General features: G+C 38.5%; 1 protein-coding gene across 2 annotated transcripts in view; it reads right to left on the bottom strand.

Annotated features, from left to right (window-relative positions):
- The window catches only part of LOC109916433 (protein FAM107B-like), a 179,834-nt gene that overhangs the window by 72,370 nt on the left and 89,797 nt on the right, over positions 1–17,667 (bottom strand). The window contains exon 2 of one of the 2 annotated variants that reach the window (XM_020516148.2): positions 16,093–16,156. In XM_020516148.2, coding sequence (XP_020371737.1) covers positions 16,093–16,156 — 64 coding nt within the window. Of the gene's footprint in view, positions 1–5,905; positions 6,094–16,092; positions 16,157–17,667 lie in introns of those variants that run through there. The other variant, XM_020516150.2, reaches the window with a different exon arrangement.

Here is a 17,667-nt window from a genome sequence, read left to right on the forward strand (position 1 = left end):
ATTAGTAAATTGATCAAAGGGGTCGTCAGTGTTATCAAGCAGCACTTGCTTACCAATAATCTGCTTACTGACCCTTGGTCTGGGTTCTGGCAAGACCATTTAGCAACTGACTTCATTACAGTTTGGTTCAAAACAGCTGAATTCCAGAGGTGAGGCAAGAAGCCACATTTGGCCAAGTATGGCATCGAAAGCCCTAGTAAAATTAAGTTAATTGGAATCAAGGAAAAACTCTTCTCTGGTTGGAGTCTTACCTGGCACAAAGGAAGTGATTGTGCTTGTTGGAAGTCAGTCATCTCAGTTCCATGACATCTCTGCAGGAATTCCTCAGGGTAGTACCTAGGTCTAACCATCTTCAGCTGCTTCAATGACCTACCTTCCATAAATGGAGATGTTCACTAAAGACTGCACAATGTTCAGTATCATTCGCAAGCCTTCAGATATTGAAGCAGTCCAGATCCAAACGCAGCAAGACCTGACCAATATCCAGGTTTGGACTGACAAGTAGCAAGTAATAATCAGACCATACAAGTGTCAGGCAAAGATTATCTCTTGTTTGAGATGGTCAAACATTACGCCCTGACATTCGATGGCATCACTATCACTATATCACTCACTATCAGCATCTTGGAAGTTACAATTGACCATAAACCGAACTGGACTAGTCATATAAATACTGTGACTACAAAACCAGATCAGAGACTAGGAATGCTGTAGTGAGGAACTCACTTCCTGACTCTCCAAAGCCTGTCCACCACCTACAAGGCACCAGTCATGAGTGTGAATGAATGCTTACCACTGATCTGGATGAATGCAGCTCCAACAACACAAAAAGCTTGACCCATCCAGAACAAAGCAGCCAGCTTCACTGGCATCACATTCACAAACATTCACTTTCTCCATCATTGATGTTCAATTGCAGCAACATGTGCTATCTAAAAGATGTATGGCAGAAATTTACTAAGGCTTGTTAATAGCATCTTCCAAACCCATCACCACTATGATCTACAAGGATAAAGGGCAGCAGATACACAGAAACACTGCCATCTGCAAGCCATGCACCATCCTGACTTGGAAATATATTGCCAATCCTTCACTATCAATGGGTCAAAATGTTGGAATAGCATCCCTAATATCATTGTGGGTGCACCAAATGAACTGCATCAGTTCAAGGCTGTAGCTCACTCCCACCTTCTTAATTATGGATGAACAACAAATGCTAGCCCAGCCACCAATGCTCACAGCCCATGAATGAACAAAAAGTTAATATACTTTAAGCCAAAATATTGGCTGTTCTGTTCTGATCAAAACAAAAAGAGAAAATGTTTTTGCTTGCATTAATGGGGATATTGCTGACAAACACCACACGTTTGCTTGTTGGACTTCCTAATCATCCCATACCTGTTTTGGGGCCACTCCTGTTTGTCATTTTTATAAATGACCTGGATGAAGGCGTAGAAGGATGGGTTAGTAAATTTGCGGATGACACCAAAGTTGGTGGAGTTGTGGATAGTGCGGAAGGATGTTGCAGGTTACAGAGGGACATAGATAAGCTGCAGAGCTGGGCTGAGAGGTGGCAAATGGAGTTTAATGTGGAAAAGTGTGAGGTGATTCACTTTGGAAGGAGTAACAGGAATACAGAGTACTGGGCTAATGGTAAGACTCTTGGTAGTGTGGATGAGCAGAAAGATCTCGGTGTCCATGTGCATAGATCACTGAAAGTTGCCACCGAGGTTGATAGCGTTGTTAAGAAGGCGTACAGTATGTTAGGTTTTACTGGTAGAGGGATTGAGTTTCGGAGCCATGAGGTCATGTTGCAGCTGTACAAAACTCTGGTGCGGCCGCACTTGGAGTATTGCGTACAGTTCTGTTCACCGCATTATAGGAAGGATGTGGAAGCATTGGAAAGGGTGCAGAGGAGATTTACCAGGATGTTGCCTGGTATGGAGGGAAGGTCTTATGAGGAAAGGCTGAGGGTCTTGAGGCTGTTTTCGTTAGAGAGAAGAAGGTTAAGAGGTGACTTGATAGAGACATACAAGATGATCAGAGGATTAGATAGGGTGGACAGTGGGAGCCTTTTTCCTCGGATGGTGATGGCTAGCATGAGGGGACATAGCTTTAAATTGAGGGGTGATAGATATAGGACAGATGTCAGAGGTAGGTTCTTTACTCAGAGAGTAGTAAGGGCATGGAATGCCCTGCCTGCAAAAAATAGTAGACTCGCCCACTTTAAGGGCATTTAAATGGTCATTGGATAAACATATGGATGATAATGGAATAGTTTAGGTTAGATGGGCTTCAGATTGGTTTCACAGGTCGGCGCAACATCGAGGGCCGAAGGGCCTGTACTGCGCTGTAATGTTCTATGTTCTACCCACTTTTACTCTGCAATAAGCATAATGTGACTCTGAAGTGGTGCAGCCAACAGATATCACTGAAGCAATAGGAAAAGGCAGCAAATTTTCTCTCTCAAAAATTACTCACGAGATGCAATCGAAAACCAGATAGAATACATAGTGAGAAAAGATAAAGTGCAAAAAGTGAATAAAGTGAAAGGTTAGAAAAAAGGAACCCATCCATCCTTACAATCATATAAGTAGCATATTTTAAGGAATGGTGGGGCTGATTTGGAATAAAAATAAATACTTCCGTCTATAATGGCATTGGTCATGCCTATTGAATATTGAGTGTTTTTCAGCCAATGCAACGTGTTTGAAGTGTAGTCTCTGTTGTAACATAGAAAACTTGGCAGCCAATTTGCACTCAATGAACTTCCACAAACAGCAATATGATCATGACCAGATAATGTGTTTTTTTTGAGGTGGTGTTTGAGAGACAAACATTGACTAGGGAACTAGGGATAAATTCACTGCTCTTCTTTGAATAATGTTTTTACATCCATGCAGATGGTGACTCTGTTTAAATATCTTATCTCAAAGATAACACCTCCAGTGAAGTGTTCTGAGATCAATACTACATTGAAGTGACTGCCTTGATTTTTGCACTCAAGCCTTGAACCAATAAACCTTGGTTCAGAAGGGAAACATGCTGTCAATTGAACCAAGACTGACTCTTCAAAAAAGATCTTTATGCGATTAGGGGCATAGTAGAGGTGCTTACTAAGTACTTTGCTTCTCTCTTCACAGAAGAGAATGAAGTTAACACTGTAGTATAGTGTAAGGATTAGAGGTATTGGGTGACGTAAAAAATGTACAATGGAAAGATGAAAACTGGTTGGCACTCAAATTAAGTAAGTACCTGGTCCAGATAAGAAGCATTCTAGATTGCTGATGAAAACTAGTGTGTAGCTAATTGAATTTCATTTGGAAATGCATAAGTTACTTATGAGCAGCCAACAACGGATTTATTAACAGTAAGTCACATTTGACTAATCTGATTGGAGTTCATTGATAAAGTATGACAGGGATCATTATGGACATGCAGGAGATGTATACATTGATTTCAAAAAAGCATTTGAAAAACAGCTGCACAACAGAATTATTCAAAAATAGAAGGACATGGGTATTAAGGTTGGTAACTTGGGTACAAATTAATTAAGTGATAGTATGCAGCAGTAATAGTGAATAGTTTTTTTTGATGGAGTGACATACGCCATGGGGTCATAAAGTTAGTATTAAGACCAATATTTTTTCTGGACACGTAAATACAGAAAGTCGGTGTCACAAATACGTAATCTATACGTAAATGACTGGGACGTATAGGAGAACAGTTTTAAGGTTTGCAAATAACACTATTTTCTGCTAAGGTTTGAAAGCATACCAGTAAGATTTCAGGAAGCCATAGATTCGTAAAATGGATCAAAATGTAGCAAATGGAATTTCATATGGTTAATTGTGGAATGATACTCATCAAGAGAAACTATGATGAGGCAGTACAACCCAAGTTGTAATAAATTGTTTGACATAGTAAATGCTAAGGAAATGTTTCCTCTGGCTAGTGAATCAAGAACAGTATCTCAAAATAAGAGAGTTCAGCCACTCAAAACTGTGAACAAAACAAAACTTCTTCATTCAATTCATTATAAATCTTTGGAATTTTCTACCCCGTGGAGCTACAAATGCTCAGTCACAGAACCCACTCAAGACAGAGGTCAATAGATTGGTGGATACTAAAGAAATGAAAGAATTTGAGGATGTCCAAGCAGAAACAAGCTAGAAGATCTGCCATTATTCTGTTGTGATTAAAGGTACACCAATTTTTTTTAAAATTTGAATTTCAAAATTAAAGCAGATGGATCTGTTCTAGAAAGTTTTGTTTTGAAAGGTCAGTGTCAATGTGGAACAGTGGTCCAAATATATCAATTCCATGAAAGCATATGACTGTACTAGCTAGCATGCATGGGAGATTCCCTGTAGTGTCAATGGATAAAAATGTTTATACTGTTGGGCTTATGACAGATAAAGTAAACACATTAAGGCAATTAGCTTAGTTTTCACTTCAGAATGTTCAAGGTGTTAGTTCAGAAGAACTGAGTTCAGTACAGAAGAGAACAGATTTTCTCCAAGTAGGCAAATTAATTTTTTTGGTTCAGCTCAGGTGAACAAGTCAGCTCAGTAGAACTGGTTTCTGATCAGTGGTGCTTCCAAGCCAGGAGGACTTGGATAGAAATCATCAATTTTTAAGAACCAGGCAAGTTTAAGTCTTCAGAATCAGCAGTGAATCTTAAAATTGCCTCTAAAGTTCAAGAAAGAGAGACTGGAGAAAATCAGACAAGAGAAGATTTTAAAAGTTGAGAATGGACCGACGTTTCTCTGGGATTGAGTTTCTCATGGATGGTGTTGGGAAACCAGTTGAATCTTTGTTCTGATGTTTGTATTAAGATCTTTTAGCTATCTTGTATAAAAGTGTTATTTTTATTTTTCCTCTTGTGTAAAAGACTTACATTCCATTGTTAAAGAATATTTGCAGCCTGATATGAATGTCTTAGTGATTAACTGTGTTGAATGACTGCAAAAATCAAACATGTGACCTTCCAAACCAGATTTCATTTTGGAGTCTGACTAGTTCAGAACTTTCAGCTGAGATCATGACACTGTTGAATGACAGAGGTGAAAAGGCCAAATGGCCTACTCTTGGTGCTATTTCTAAATTTGAATGGAAGCAAGAGAGGAGACCCACATACTCAAAACTTTAAAAGGAGAAAAGGCAGATTGATAAGGCTGTTCAGAAATCATATGAGGTGGGTGACTTTATTGATAGAGACACTGACTACAAAAACAAGGAAGATATTCTAGCCTTTTACAGGTCTCTGGTTAGGCCTTAGTTGATGTACTGCATGCATATAATTCTGAAGACCACATTTAAGAACAGTACCAAGTATGTTACCAGGGGTGAGGACATTCTTATATGAAGAGACATGAGAGATTTGGAGAGTTTTCCTTATAGCAAAAGAAAGTCAAGGGGAGTCCTCACCAAGGTATTCAAAATAACTAAGGATTTCTATAGGTTTGCGCTATTTGTCCTATCTTGAGGAAAGTGAGACAGTAAAACATAAAAACAGTAAAAAAAACCCTTAGATTTAAAATAATTAACAAAAGCCCTAGTGGAAGGTAAGGTTTATTTTTCAGAGGGCTGTTAAAAAATATCTAAAACTCATCACTTTAAAGGATGTTGAAATCAGGTTCCGTACCAAATTTGTACTTGATAAAATCTAATGTGGGAGGTTATTTCGGAGAATAACGCGGAGGCTAAATTTGACAGAAAACGTTAGCACAGGCGTGAAAGGTAGAGTTCATCTAAACAAAACTGAAGTAAAATTTTTAACATTTCTTTTAGCAGTTGAATGAACAGACGCTGACTGTAAGTGTTTACTGCACAGCCGCTTGTCTATACATGGCTAGCAGCTCCCAGATAGATACTGTACTCAAGATCCAATAAGACAAATTACCTGATGAAATAAGTGCCGACCATTTAAATTCAGTGGCCCGGAATTCACCTCAGAATAATTTTGCATCGTTTAGATGTTTCACCAATATGTGCAGGACCTTGTTGCTTCATTTGAAACAAGTGAAACAGAACAAAATAACTCAGAAACTTTTTAGTCAGTGAATAACACGGGAAAAGGTAGGTCACATCTGTGAATACACGATTAGCAATGAATGCTAATTTAGCGTCTGACAACTTTCCCCTGGCAAAGTCCAATCAGTTAGCTGTCCATTCAGGGGGCTCGGTGGGCGGGGCACCGCTCAGATTGACCTGAGCCATGTGCAATGTTGATCAATGGCAACAAGTGAAGAGAGCTGGAGCAGAGGCTGATTTCATTCAGATTTACCAAATTGGCCGCTTCCTTCCTCCTCCAGATAGTTTCGGGAAGTGAAAATATATTGCTGAAGCCAGTGTGTATTTGTTAAACTGTAAGGCGGTGGTGTAACTAAAATGCAGTAGAATGAAATGGAATTTGAATTTGAATTTGATAGGTCAGCTATTGAAATCCATAATGTCACAGTAACTCCTTACCCAGATGTAAAGAGTTTTGTGATTTTTGGCATATTGTTTGTTTATTATTTCTGCGATGAACTTTCCCCGCAGCTTGATTTTGTGCAACTCCCTGTCCAAGCTCTCATTCTGTGCTCCTCTGAGTCTGGAGTTGCCTTCCCTTTACCTTGGAACACTGCAACTGTAGCCCCAAACCTCTGCACTTTGCCACTTCTTCCTCCAACTTTAAAACTTCTCAGAACTAATTTTGCTTTAAATAAGCTTTTGGCCACTTGTTTGAATTTATCACTACAGCTTTGTGCCCTCACTTCCTGGGACCTATATATTTCTCTCATTTCTCCCATGCTTGTGTACCGGAGTGGTCTCCTCTATTGGAGGCACTTTATTAACATGCGGTATTGATGGCGCAGAGTTTATTGACGGTGTTATGGAGATATGTTGGATAGTAACTTTAATATCCTCCTTATTTGGATCTGGAGATGATTCAGGACGTTTTCCCAAATTTAACTACATTGTTATGCTATCACTCATCCTCCCATGGGACGTTACTAAAGCATGGGTGGAGGCTATGTTTACTTATAATAAGAAACAGGAGTCATTGAAAGTGCAGATTCAAGAATCAAATCTGTCTGTAAAGCAAGATTGTGGCAATACAGGATGATCTCAGAGAAGCAAAAAGGAATTAAGAAAGCTTCTCGTGTTAAAATTTGATTTGAGATAGGCTTGCTTTCTTGCTTTGTCTTGACTGTGGAGGTAAATTCTCGTCTATTTTTTGCATAAATGGCACAGCCAATATTATGATAAATTCAAGAGAATTAAATCATGAGGTTTGCCATTTTCTGCAGTCATCAGCCACCCATGATCAGCATCAAGAACTGCCCCGTCAGACCTAGTTAAGAATCTTGACATTTACAAATTTAGATGGTTTTACATTTTTCAGTTTCCACATTTGACAACAAAACTGAGAAAATTAAGAGGGAAGCACTGAAAACCAAAAATCCTTGGGTACCTTCAAAGGACAGCAATTTTCACTTAGAATGTCATCAAAATTCAAGAAAATGAGATATGGAGGACAGAGATGATGAGACATTCCTTCACCCAAAGAGTGGTGAGCCTGTGGAATTCATTACCACAGGAAGTAGTTGATGCCAAAACATTGAATGTATTCAAGAGGCAGCTAGATTTAGCACTTGGAGCTATTCATAGAATCCCTACAGTGTGGAAACAGGCCATTTGGCCCAACAAGTCCACACTGCCCTTCCAAAGAGCATCCCACCCAGACCCATCCTCCTACCTTTTCCCTGTAACCCTGCATTTCCCATGTCTATTCCACCTAATTTACACATCCCTGGACACTACGGGCAATGTAGTATGGCTAATCCACGTCACTGGCACATCTTTGGACTGTGGGAGGAAACCGGAGCACCCAGAGGAAACCCACGCAGACACGGGGAGAATGTGCAAACTGCACACAAACAGTCGCCTGAAGGTGGAGGAGGCAGCAGTGCTAACCACTAAGCCACTGTGCCGCCCTATGGGGTCAAAGGTTATGGGGAGAAAGCAGTTACAGGCTATTGAGTTGGACGATCAGCCATGATCGTGATGAATGGCCTCCTCATTCTATGTTTCTATGTTTCCAAAGAGATTAATGAAAGGATCCAGGCAAACTAAATGACAGTCCATCTTGACATACACAGTTCACCTACCTTAGGGGTTTTTAGTGGAAGTGCATTAATCTATTTTAGGTGTAGTTTGCTTCCAAGGAAGTATGGATGCCAACTACTCAAAATTCCCTTGTTCTGCCTGATGCAGTTTCCATGCTATTTTCACATATGGCTATCCATACAAAACCATTGATGAACTTGTAAATGCTTTGGATCTGAGATAACAAGGTGTAGAGCTGGATGAACACAGCAGGCCAAACAGCATCAAACGAGCAGGAAGGCTGACGTTTCAGGCCTAGACCCTTCTTCTGAAATGCAGGGTCTAGGCTCGAAACGTCAGCCTTCCTGCTCCTCTGATGCTGCTTGGCCTGCTGTGTTCATCCAGCTCTACATCTTGTTATCTCAGATTCTCCAGCATCTGCAGTTCCTACTACCTCTAATGCTTTGGATCTATCTGTATTTTCCTACAAACTCTAAATAAACACAGCTAGTAATATATCTGAAAGAATTTATTAAAGTGTGGTTCTTGGATGTGCTCTAAGTGCAGAATTTACTCAAAGAACTCCCCAACATGGACAAAACCCACATTAGCAACAGTGTTCTGAATGCTGCAAGATGGCAAATGCATGAGCCATATGGTATGTACATTACAAGTGAGGTGTGCAAATCATAGGATCCTTCAAGACCAGGTGAAATTTAGATAATTTCAGGTTAGTTTTGACAGGAATTTTTTTAACCAATTGAACAACCTGAAGAAATGCAATAATTTATTGACAGCAATCAATAAAAAGATATTTAACGATCCCTAAATTTGAATTGCCAAACTCAGCCATGTCATTAGGTGATGGAAGTGCATGGAATGGGCGTTATTGAAGTGGCAACAGAAAAAAGCTGAAGACAAATTCCTTCAGGGCCTCTGTGGTGTGTCACCTAGTAGTTAATTGAGAGCAGGATTCCTGCCTCCCTCTACTGTATGGGAAAACTTACATAGGGCAGAGGAATTAGACAATGCAGATTTTTAAAAACTTTTGTTTGTTAAATAGTTAAAATGGTTCTGATGAGAGCAATGTGAGTAATCGATTCATGAGTTGCATCCTCCTGTACATAGCTTTGGGTATTATTCCTTTCATCATTGTTCTAACAAATCAACTCAAACATTGCAACACATGTAAGCCCTGGGTCAATATACATATACACCCTACAGAAGTAAACACAAAATAATTCAAGTAAAATGATTTTATAAGCCAATGACACCCACATTTGACTTGGTGCATAATAGCATTAATTACTTTCATTTGCATCAACCATACATATTCACAATTTTTTAACTTACTTCTGAGAAATAATACTACCTTTACTAATTCAGAAGATAAGTTTACTTAAGAATATTAGGTGCATGATAAAAGAAATACAAGTGGTAACCTCAATCTACCAACATTAGTACTTATGAAACTTGAAATTTGGCACAAAGTCTTGGTTACTTTAATTTTCAAGATTATATGAAATTACATCATCAATACTGACACTTAAGAGTTTTTCAGATTTTTTAAACCCTCCAAATCAGGAAAAGATAGGGCTGATTATGGAGTTTTGTCATAAGATCAGTGGAAACATTGTGCATCCTGGTACAACTCCTTTGGAATGTTATAATCATTTTAATAACAAACAGACTGAAACTCACAGGGACACCCAGAAGTTAGTACAGTACTTCTTAAAGGTCTTTCTGTTCAGACTTTAAATATCTTCCAATCGTAAGGACAATTTGAAATGTCTAGATGCAAGGAGTCGAGTGAGGTTTCTACAGACGCGCATCATAAAGATGGTGAGAATAGATAAAACAAACTTTCCTGATCTCATGAAAGTCAATCATGAAAGCTATTCATGAGAATTCTGACATTTTAATTATAGGGTTGTTTAGTTTAGTGGATTCTCATGGAAACTGAATGGAGCCACACAAATAAATACTGTGATTATTAGAACTGCGCAGCTGCTAGATATTGTGCAATGAATGGTTCACCTCCTGATTCCTCAAAACCTCTTAATCACAATAAAGGCACAAACCAGAAATTGATGGATTACTCTTCACCTGCTTGAATAGATCTGATTGCAACATTACTGGAGAAGCTCAACACCATCTAAGAAAAAGCAGTCAGTGCACCGGAACCTCATTGATGAGCCTATAAAGACCCATTCCTTTCACTGTTGCTGTAGTATGCTATCGTATGGATTGTGCAACAGTCATTTTACCACCTCGAGTAAGAAGACAGCAGGTGCATTGAAATACCATTATCTCTGAATTTTCCACCAAGTCGTAGTGTATTCAAAGTTGGATGTGTGTTGCCATTCCTTAACTGCTACTTGGTGAAAATCCCTGACTTATTACATGGATTGTTGAATTGTCACATACAGCTTACACTAGCATTGCAATGAGACATAATTGACAACAAATTTATAGCAATAAAGCACCTTGAATTTGAGGCTCTTGCTGAGCTTGTGGAATATGGCTGAACGTGCTATATTTATGATACTATTCACAACAGAAACTTCCAAATCGTGTTCTATCCAAGTGCAATGACTAGCAGATGACTGGCCATTTGTCAGAAGGCAGGTTTTGAATTACCCCAATGAGAGTGGTCTTTGTTGAACAGATTGAGGGCAAGCCAGGACTCCTGTACACTCAATGTGCACTGCTAGGGCCTCAGTATAAACCCCTTGTTCACTTGTGGAGAAAGACACACACACACACACAATGTTGCATATTACTGAAGACTGCCCTGTCCACAGACTAAGTTGTGGATTCATCACCTTTAACCCAGCAAATATGGAGGTGATCACTTGCCTTCGGGGATTTGGGTAAATAAATAAAAGTGAGATGGTACCATATTGTATGGCATTGATAATAAATATGATAATGGAGAGACATCATATATCTTTCTAGCTGAGGCAGAGAAATGGAGAGAAAACTGAAAAATGTCCTTAGTTTTAGGTTTCTCTGCTGGGAAGAATCATCTCTTACACATTCAGCATTCATAGTTCAATGCAAACATTATGCTTTTGTTAGTGATTTTACAGGAGATCTATGTTGGAAACAATGCTGCTGTGAACCATTTTCAGCTTTTCCAGCACCTCAAAACTGCTTCAGAATTAAAACAGAAAATATAAGAAAAACTCAATAGTTCTAGCAGGACCTGTGGAGAGTTAATGTTTCAAGTCTTTGAAGCATAAGGTTCTTAAGAAGTCATATTTGATTCAAAACATTAACACTTTCTCTCTGTAGATGACAGACGTGCTGAGTTTATTTCAACATTTATTGTCTTTATTTCAGATTTTCAGCATTTGCAATATTTTGCTTTTATTCTCGTGATAGAATTACAATGCTGTATGTTACTTGGTGTGAATGCAAATATCATTAGTCATCATGTAACATAATAAATAAAAGTGTTCTGATCTTCCTGTCCACAAACTGAGAGGAGAAATGTTATTGTATATTAATGCCAGCGATTTCAGAATTTTGTCAATTTTCTGGCTGTTCATATTCCTGTTCTTTGAAAGAACAAATAGGTTAAAAGGTATAAAGTATTCTTCACTCTTTAGACCATAAGAACATAAGATGTAGAAGCAGAAGTAGGCCATTCAGTCCATCAAATTTGCTCTGCCGTTCAATGAGATCATGGCTGACCTGATAATCGTCAGCTTGATTTTCCTGTCTTTCACTATAACTCTTGATTCCCTTATGATTAAAAATTTGTCTATCTCAGCCTTGAATATACTTAATGGTCCAGCCTCAACAGCCCTCTGCAGTATAGAGTTACATAGATTCACTATCCTCTGACAGAAGAATTTCCTCCTTATTTCTTTCTTAAATATGTGACCCCTTATTCTTAAATAATGATCTCCAGTCACAGACTATCCCACAAGGGGAAATAACCTTTCCACATTTACCCTGTCAAGTCCCCTAAGCTCTTGTGTGTTTCAATAAGTCACTTCTCATTCTTCTAAACTCCAATGAGTACATGCCTGATCTACTCCACCTTTCCCCATAAGTCCACATTCCTTTAATACATGAAAATACATACTGAAGCATCTCTGGACTGCCTCCAACGATGGAATATCTTTCCTTAGATAAAAGGCCCAAAACTGCTCACATTATTCCAGGTGTGGAATGACTTGTGCTATGTATAGTTTTAGCAAAACATCCCTACTTTTATACTCTATTCCCGTTGAAACAGAGGAAAACATTCTATTTGTGATTCATGCACAAGGACTTCCAAATTTCACTGTAGCTTTCTCCAGTCTTTCTCTATTTAAATAATATTCAACTCCTCTATCCTTCCTGCCAAAGGGCATAATCTTACATTTTCTCACGTTGTATTCCATCTGCCAAGTTTTTGCCCACTCGCTTAATGTGTCTATATCCTTCTGGAGACTCTTGGTGTCATCCTCAAAACTTCCTTCCCACCTATTATTGTGTCATCCGCAAAATTGATTATAGTACATTCATGTTCCTTATCCAGGTCATTGATATGTATTCAAAATAATTGTGGTCTCTGTTGCAGTACACTAGTTACACATTGCTTTTCTTAAAATGCCTTCCTTATCTTAACTCTCTGTCTTCTGCTGGCAAACCAATACTCTCTCCATGCTAATGTACCACCACCATCATAGGCTTTTATTAAGTAGCCTGATATGTGGTACCTTTTCACGTGCCTTCTGAAAATCCAAATACACCACATCCACTTCTTCCCCTGTATTTATCCTGCTTGTTACCTTCTCAAAGAATTCTAGTAAGTTTTAGTCAAGCATGACTTTCTCTTTACAAAACCATGCTGATGCTGCTTTGCTGACATATCCTTTATAATTGAATCTAACAATTTCCCAATAACAGACATTAAGCTAACTGGCCCATAGTTACTGTTTTCTTTGTCTCCTTCCCTTTCTAAATAAAGGTATTACATTTGCAGTTTTCCAATCCTTTGGATTTTCTAGAATCTATGAATTGCTGGAAGATTATTACTAGTATATGCTCTACCTCTATAGCTGCTCCTTTAATATCATAGGATGCATCCCATCAAATTCAGGGGAATTATTGCTCTTGAGATCCATTAGCTTTCCCAACATTTTTTCTTTAGTGATACGGGCATTACTGGCATTGCCAGCATTTATTGCCCAGCTCTAATACCCTTAAGTAGTGGTGGTGAACCATTTACTTGAACCCAGCGCACCATGTGGGGAAGGTATACCCACAGTGCTATTAAGGATGAATTTGCAGGACAATGACACAGCAACAGTGAAGAAATGGCAATATAGTTATATGCAAACATACAAGCATACAATTTAGCAGCAGTAATAACCGATTCAGTGTGCCATTCAATAAGATCATGGCTGATCTGACTGTAACATCAAATCCACATTCCTGTCTACCCCGATCACCTTTCACCTTGTTGCTTAACAAGGAGCTATCCACCTCTGCCTTAAAAATATTCAAAAACTCTACCTCCATCACCTTTTCAGGAAAAGAGTTTCAAAGACCCTGACCTTCCAAGAGAAAGAAAACTCAGCTAATCTCTGTTTTAAACAAGCGAACACTGAGTTTTAAATAGTGACCCCTATGTTTTGGGTTCTCCCATGAGAGAAAACATTCTCTCGAACATGTATTCTGTGCTTCATTGTAGTCATCAAAATGCCAGTGAATACAAGCTAGCTTCATAAGACAATCCTTTTATTCAGCTAAAATAGGAACTCCATTCAAATCTTTCTCATAGTGCACCATCATTACTTTTGTTGCTGCTCAGTTCTGAAGAAGAGTCACTTGACCTGACATATTCAATCTGTTTTCTCTCCACAGATGCTGCCAGGCTTGCTGAGTTTCTCCAGAAATTTCTGTTTGTTTTCTTCTCATTCAGGTATTCATCTGGTAAACATTTTCTGAACTGTCTCCAATGCATTTACATCCTTCTATAAGGAAACAAGTTGACTAATATTATGTACAGTACTGCAGATGTGCTCCACCAGATCCCTGTTTTTTTTTAAATCATTCATGGGATGAGGGCGTTGCTGGCTAGGCAGCATTTATTGTCCATCCCTAATTGCCCAGAGGATAATTAAGCTTCAACTACATTGCTGTGGGTCTGGAGTAGGCCAGATGGCAGTTACCTTCACTAAAGAACCTTAGTGAGCCAGATGTGTTTTTCCAACAATTGAAAAGTGGTTCCATTAGACCCTTAATTCAGATTTCTACCGAATTCAAATTTTACCACGGCAGGATTTGAATCTGGCACGCAGGACATTACCTGGGTCTCTGAATTAATAGTTGAGTGATAATACCACTACGCCATCACCTCCTTACTTTATTCACATATTCAATTCCCCTTATGGTAAATGATAACATACTATTAGCTCTCCTAATTACTTGCTGTACCTGCACAATAACCTTTTCATGATTCATGAATTCAGACATTCAGATCCCTCTGCATCTAATACCCTTGCAATTTCTAACCATTTAGATGATATCCTTTTTCATTCTTTCAGTCAAATTAGACAATTTCACGTTCCCAAATTATACTTCATTTGCCAAATCTTTGCTTACTCACTTCATCTTCTATATCTTTTTGTAACCTCACATCCTCTTCACAACTTACTTTCACACCTATCATTGTGTTATCAGAAAATTTGACAATGAAACCTTCTGTTCGTTAATCCAAGTTATTTATATAAGTTGTAAACAGTTGAAGTCACAGCACTGATCCCTGTGGCACACTATTCACTAAATTTTGCCAACCTGAAAAATACACGTGTGCCTATTCTCTGCCTCCTGCTAACCAACCAATCTTCTATCCATGCCAATATGCAAACCCTACACCATGAGCTTTTGTTTTTCACAGTAACATTCAATGTGGCACCTTATCAAATCCCTTTCTGAAATCAAAACACAGTACATCCACTGGTTCCCATTTATCCACAGCACATGTGACCTCCTCAAGAAGTCCAAGAGATTGGTCAAACAAATATCCAAGTTAGGCATGAGTTGCTGGTCAGAATGGTGTGAGACTACATGGTAGAGGTCACAGGTTTGTAGGGGTGTTGAGGAAGATGCAAGAAGAGTTTTGACATGGCCAGCCTCTAGGATGGTACAAGAACCTACAGCACTGTGGGAGGATAAATGTTGTGTTCCTTGGAGTTCCACATATGCATTAATACACCAAAGAATATTTTAACATGACCACAGATGTATTAATATGAAGATATGATGGGGGTTGAATAGTAGTACATTTAACAATGGTTGCAGTTTGTATGCTGTAATTGAGGAGGCAATCTTGCTCCTGACAATACATTCAAAAATTTGGACAAGCAGTAACCATGCCTTTGAAAATGGTAGGGCATCACTACCAAATGTAAAATGTAAAGATGCAATGATGGAATTTCCATAATCGCTTGCTAAAGCATTAACAAATGTGTTTTCTGCATGGCTAAAAATAGGATGATATTGAGACTCCCATACTGAGGAAAATGAGTATGGATTGAAATTTTCTCTTTTTAGTTCCATATTCTCAGGGCTGCACCTTTTCTACATAACGATGGAGCAGGCCTCATGTGGGGTCAACTGCATTTTTGATGAAGTTATGGGAGCAGCTGATGCAAATTCTATGCCTGAATGTAATATTCACATTTCAATTGCATATTTCATACAATTTTTAACTTGCACTTCAATTGTTGTAATTTAAAAACCTTCCCAGTGATTTGTGGTTCAATACAATATTAGCACATTATTGTCTTCAAGGGATCTTCAATGGATCCTGGCATAAATATACCCTTTAGCCAATCAGTTTAGTCATTGACAAGAGTAATTGGAATATTTTTAATTTAACTTAATCTCATTTCGCTACATTTCTAATCTGGATCCAAAGTCTGTTTTAAAATTTGCATTCATATATTTTTGTTTTGGCTGGACTTCATACAACTTAGAATGAGAGCTTACCCGAGCCATTCAGTATATGTTGTCTATTTTCACTTTGTGACTTGGATTGCAAAGAATATTCTTTCTGCAAGAAAAAAAGTGAAAAATATTCATGGATGTGCACATATGTATTTATATTATTTTTCCTTGGCCAAATTGACTTTTGGAATTAAATTAATTAATTTTTTTCCCAAAGAGCAAAAATGTAAAATTGTCTACTTCTGCCTTATGTTCTGCTTAAAGTGTTATTTTTCCAGCACTTGCTGCTTTTGTTCAGAGAATTCAACCTGTGTGGAAGTACACAATAACTCCCCTGAAGAATTAATGAAGAAATACGTTTGTGATTTTGTGTGATGCATACCAGCCAGATAGGCAAGCTTAGAAACGAGCCCACGTATCACATCATATGACAAGAAACATCAATAAGATTTTCTTCATCATTACCAACAACATAGAAGAGATGACAATTATTCTCTTTGTTTGTGATTGTGATCACACCCATCAAAATATGGGAACAGTAGCAGTGAACAACTGTGGTTCTCCTCAAATAATGTTATTCATTCCTCCCAGGTGTAAATATTAGAAATGCTTTTGGTGACATGCAGAGAGTAAATTGAATCAGATTTAATAGTCAGTGTAGTTGTACTGCTGCTCATTCATTAGCATTGTTGTTGCTGGCAGAATCACTATCAGGACTGTACAAGTACTAACAGTAACTGGCACCTGATCTGAGCTTCCTGCTATGCTGCTTTAAAAAAGACATTGTTGTACAGTTGAATTAATACTGTGCCCCAAGGTAGACATGGGTATGGTTGGTTCAGTTAGCTGTATTCTGTGTCTCTAAAGAGTAACTCAAAACCTATACACTTCAAAAGAATTCACATAATTAATTTCCCACTAGTTCTTTCTTCTAAATTATTGGAGCTACTTTTCTACTAGCATTGTGTATGTGTAACTTTTACACAGTAACTCTACATGATTTGCCTTAAGAGAGATGAGTTTAGTTCATTTTACACAGATTTTGTTTTGAAAAATATGATACAAGTGACCAGTCTGTAGGCTTAAGGTTGAAAATGAAGATCAAAGTCCTTTTTTTATCAGCACTGATTAATAGCGTTGAACACGATTTAGCAAATAGGAAAGAGTGCAAATCAACAACAAATACCTGACTTGAATATCGCTAAAAAGAGAGGGATGCTGCTGAAATTTTACATCTTGCACTCATCAGAATCAATACACAAATGCAAAGTTTCAAACTGAAATAATTGCACAGAGGCTGGCATCTCGTCACCAAGTCACCCTTTATTTACATGTGCACTGTTCATGGGCTGTGACCAGCCAGCTCAAAGCCAGTGCTCAGACTGAGGAGACCTTCTGAATCTCCTGTTTATATCTGTCAGCCAGGGCTCCCTGATTGGCCCAGGTTAACAACCCCAGTCAAAGGTCTCATAGTCAATGGATCCACCTGGACCTGGTTCCAATCACTACATAGATGATCACAATATATACCAGAGGAGAAAAATGTGCAAGTTGGTTGGCAAATAGAATCTGATTGCCCACAGCTTTGCCAAGAAAAAGGCAACAGAGAGTTCTAGG

Source organism: Rhincodon typus, chromosome 16 (genome assembly GCF_021869965.1).
Source record: "Rhincodon typus isolate 14 chromosome 16, sRhiTyp1.1, whole genome shotgun sequence".
NCBI classification, from domain to species: Eukaryota; Metazoa; Chordata; class Chondrichthyes; order Orectolobiformes; family Rhincodontidae; genus Rhincodon; species Rhincodon typus.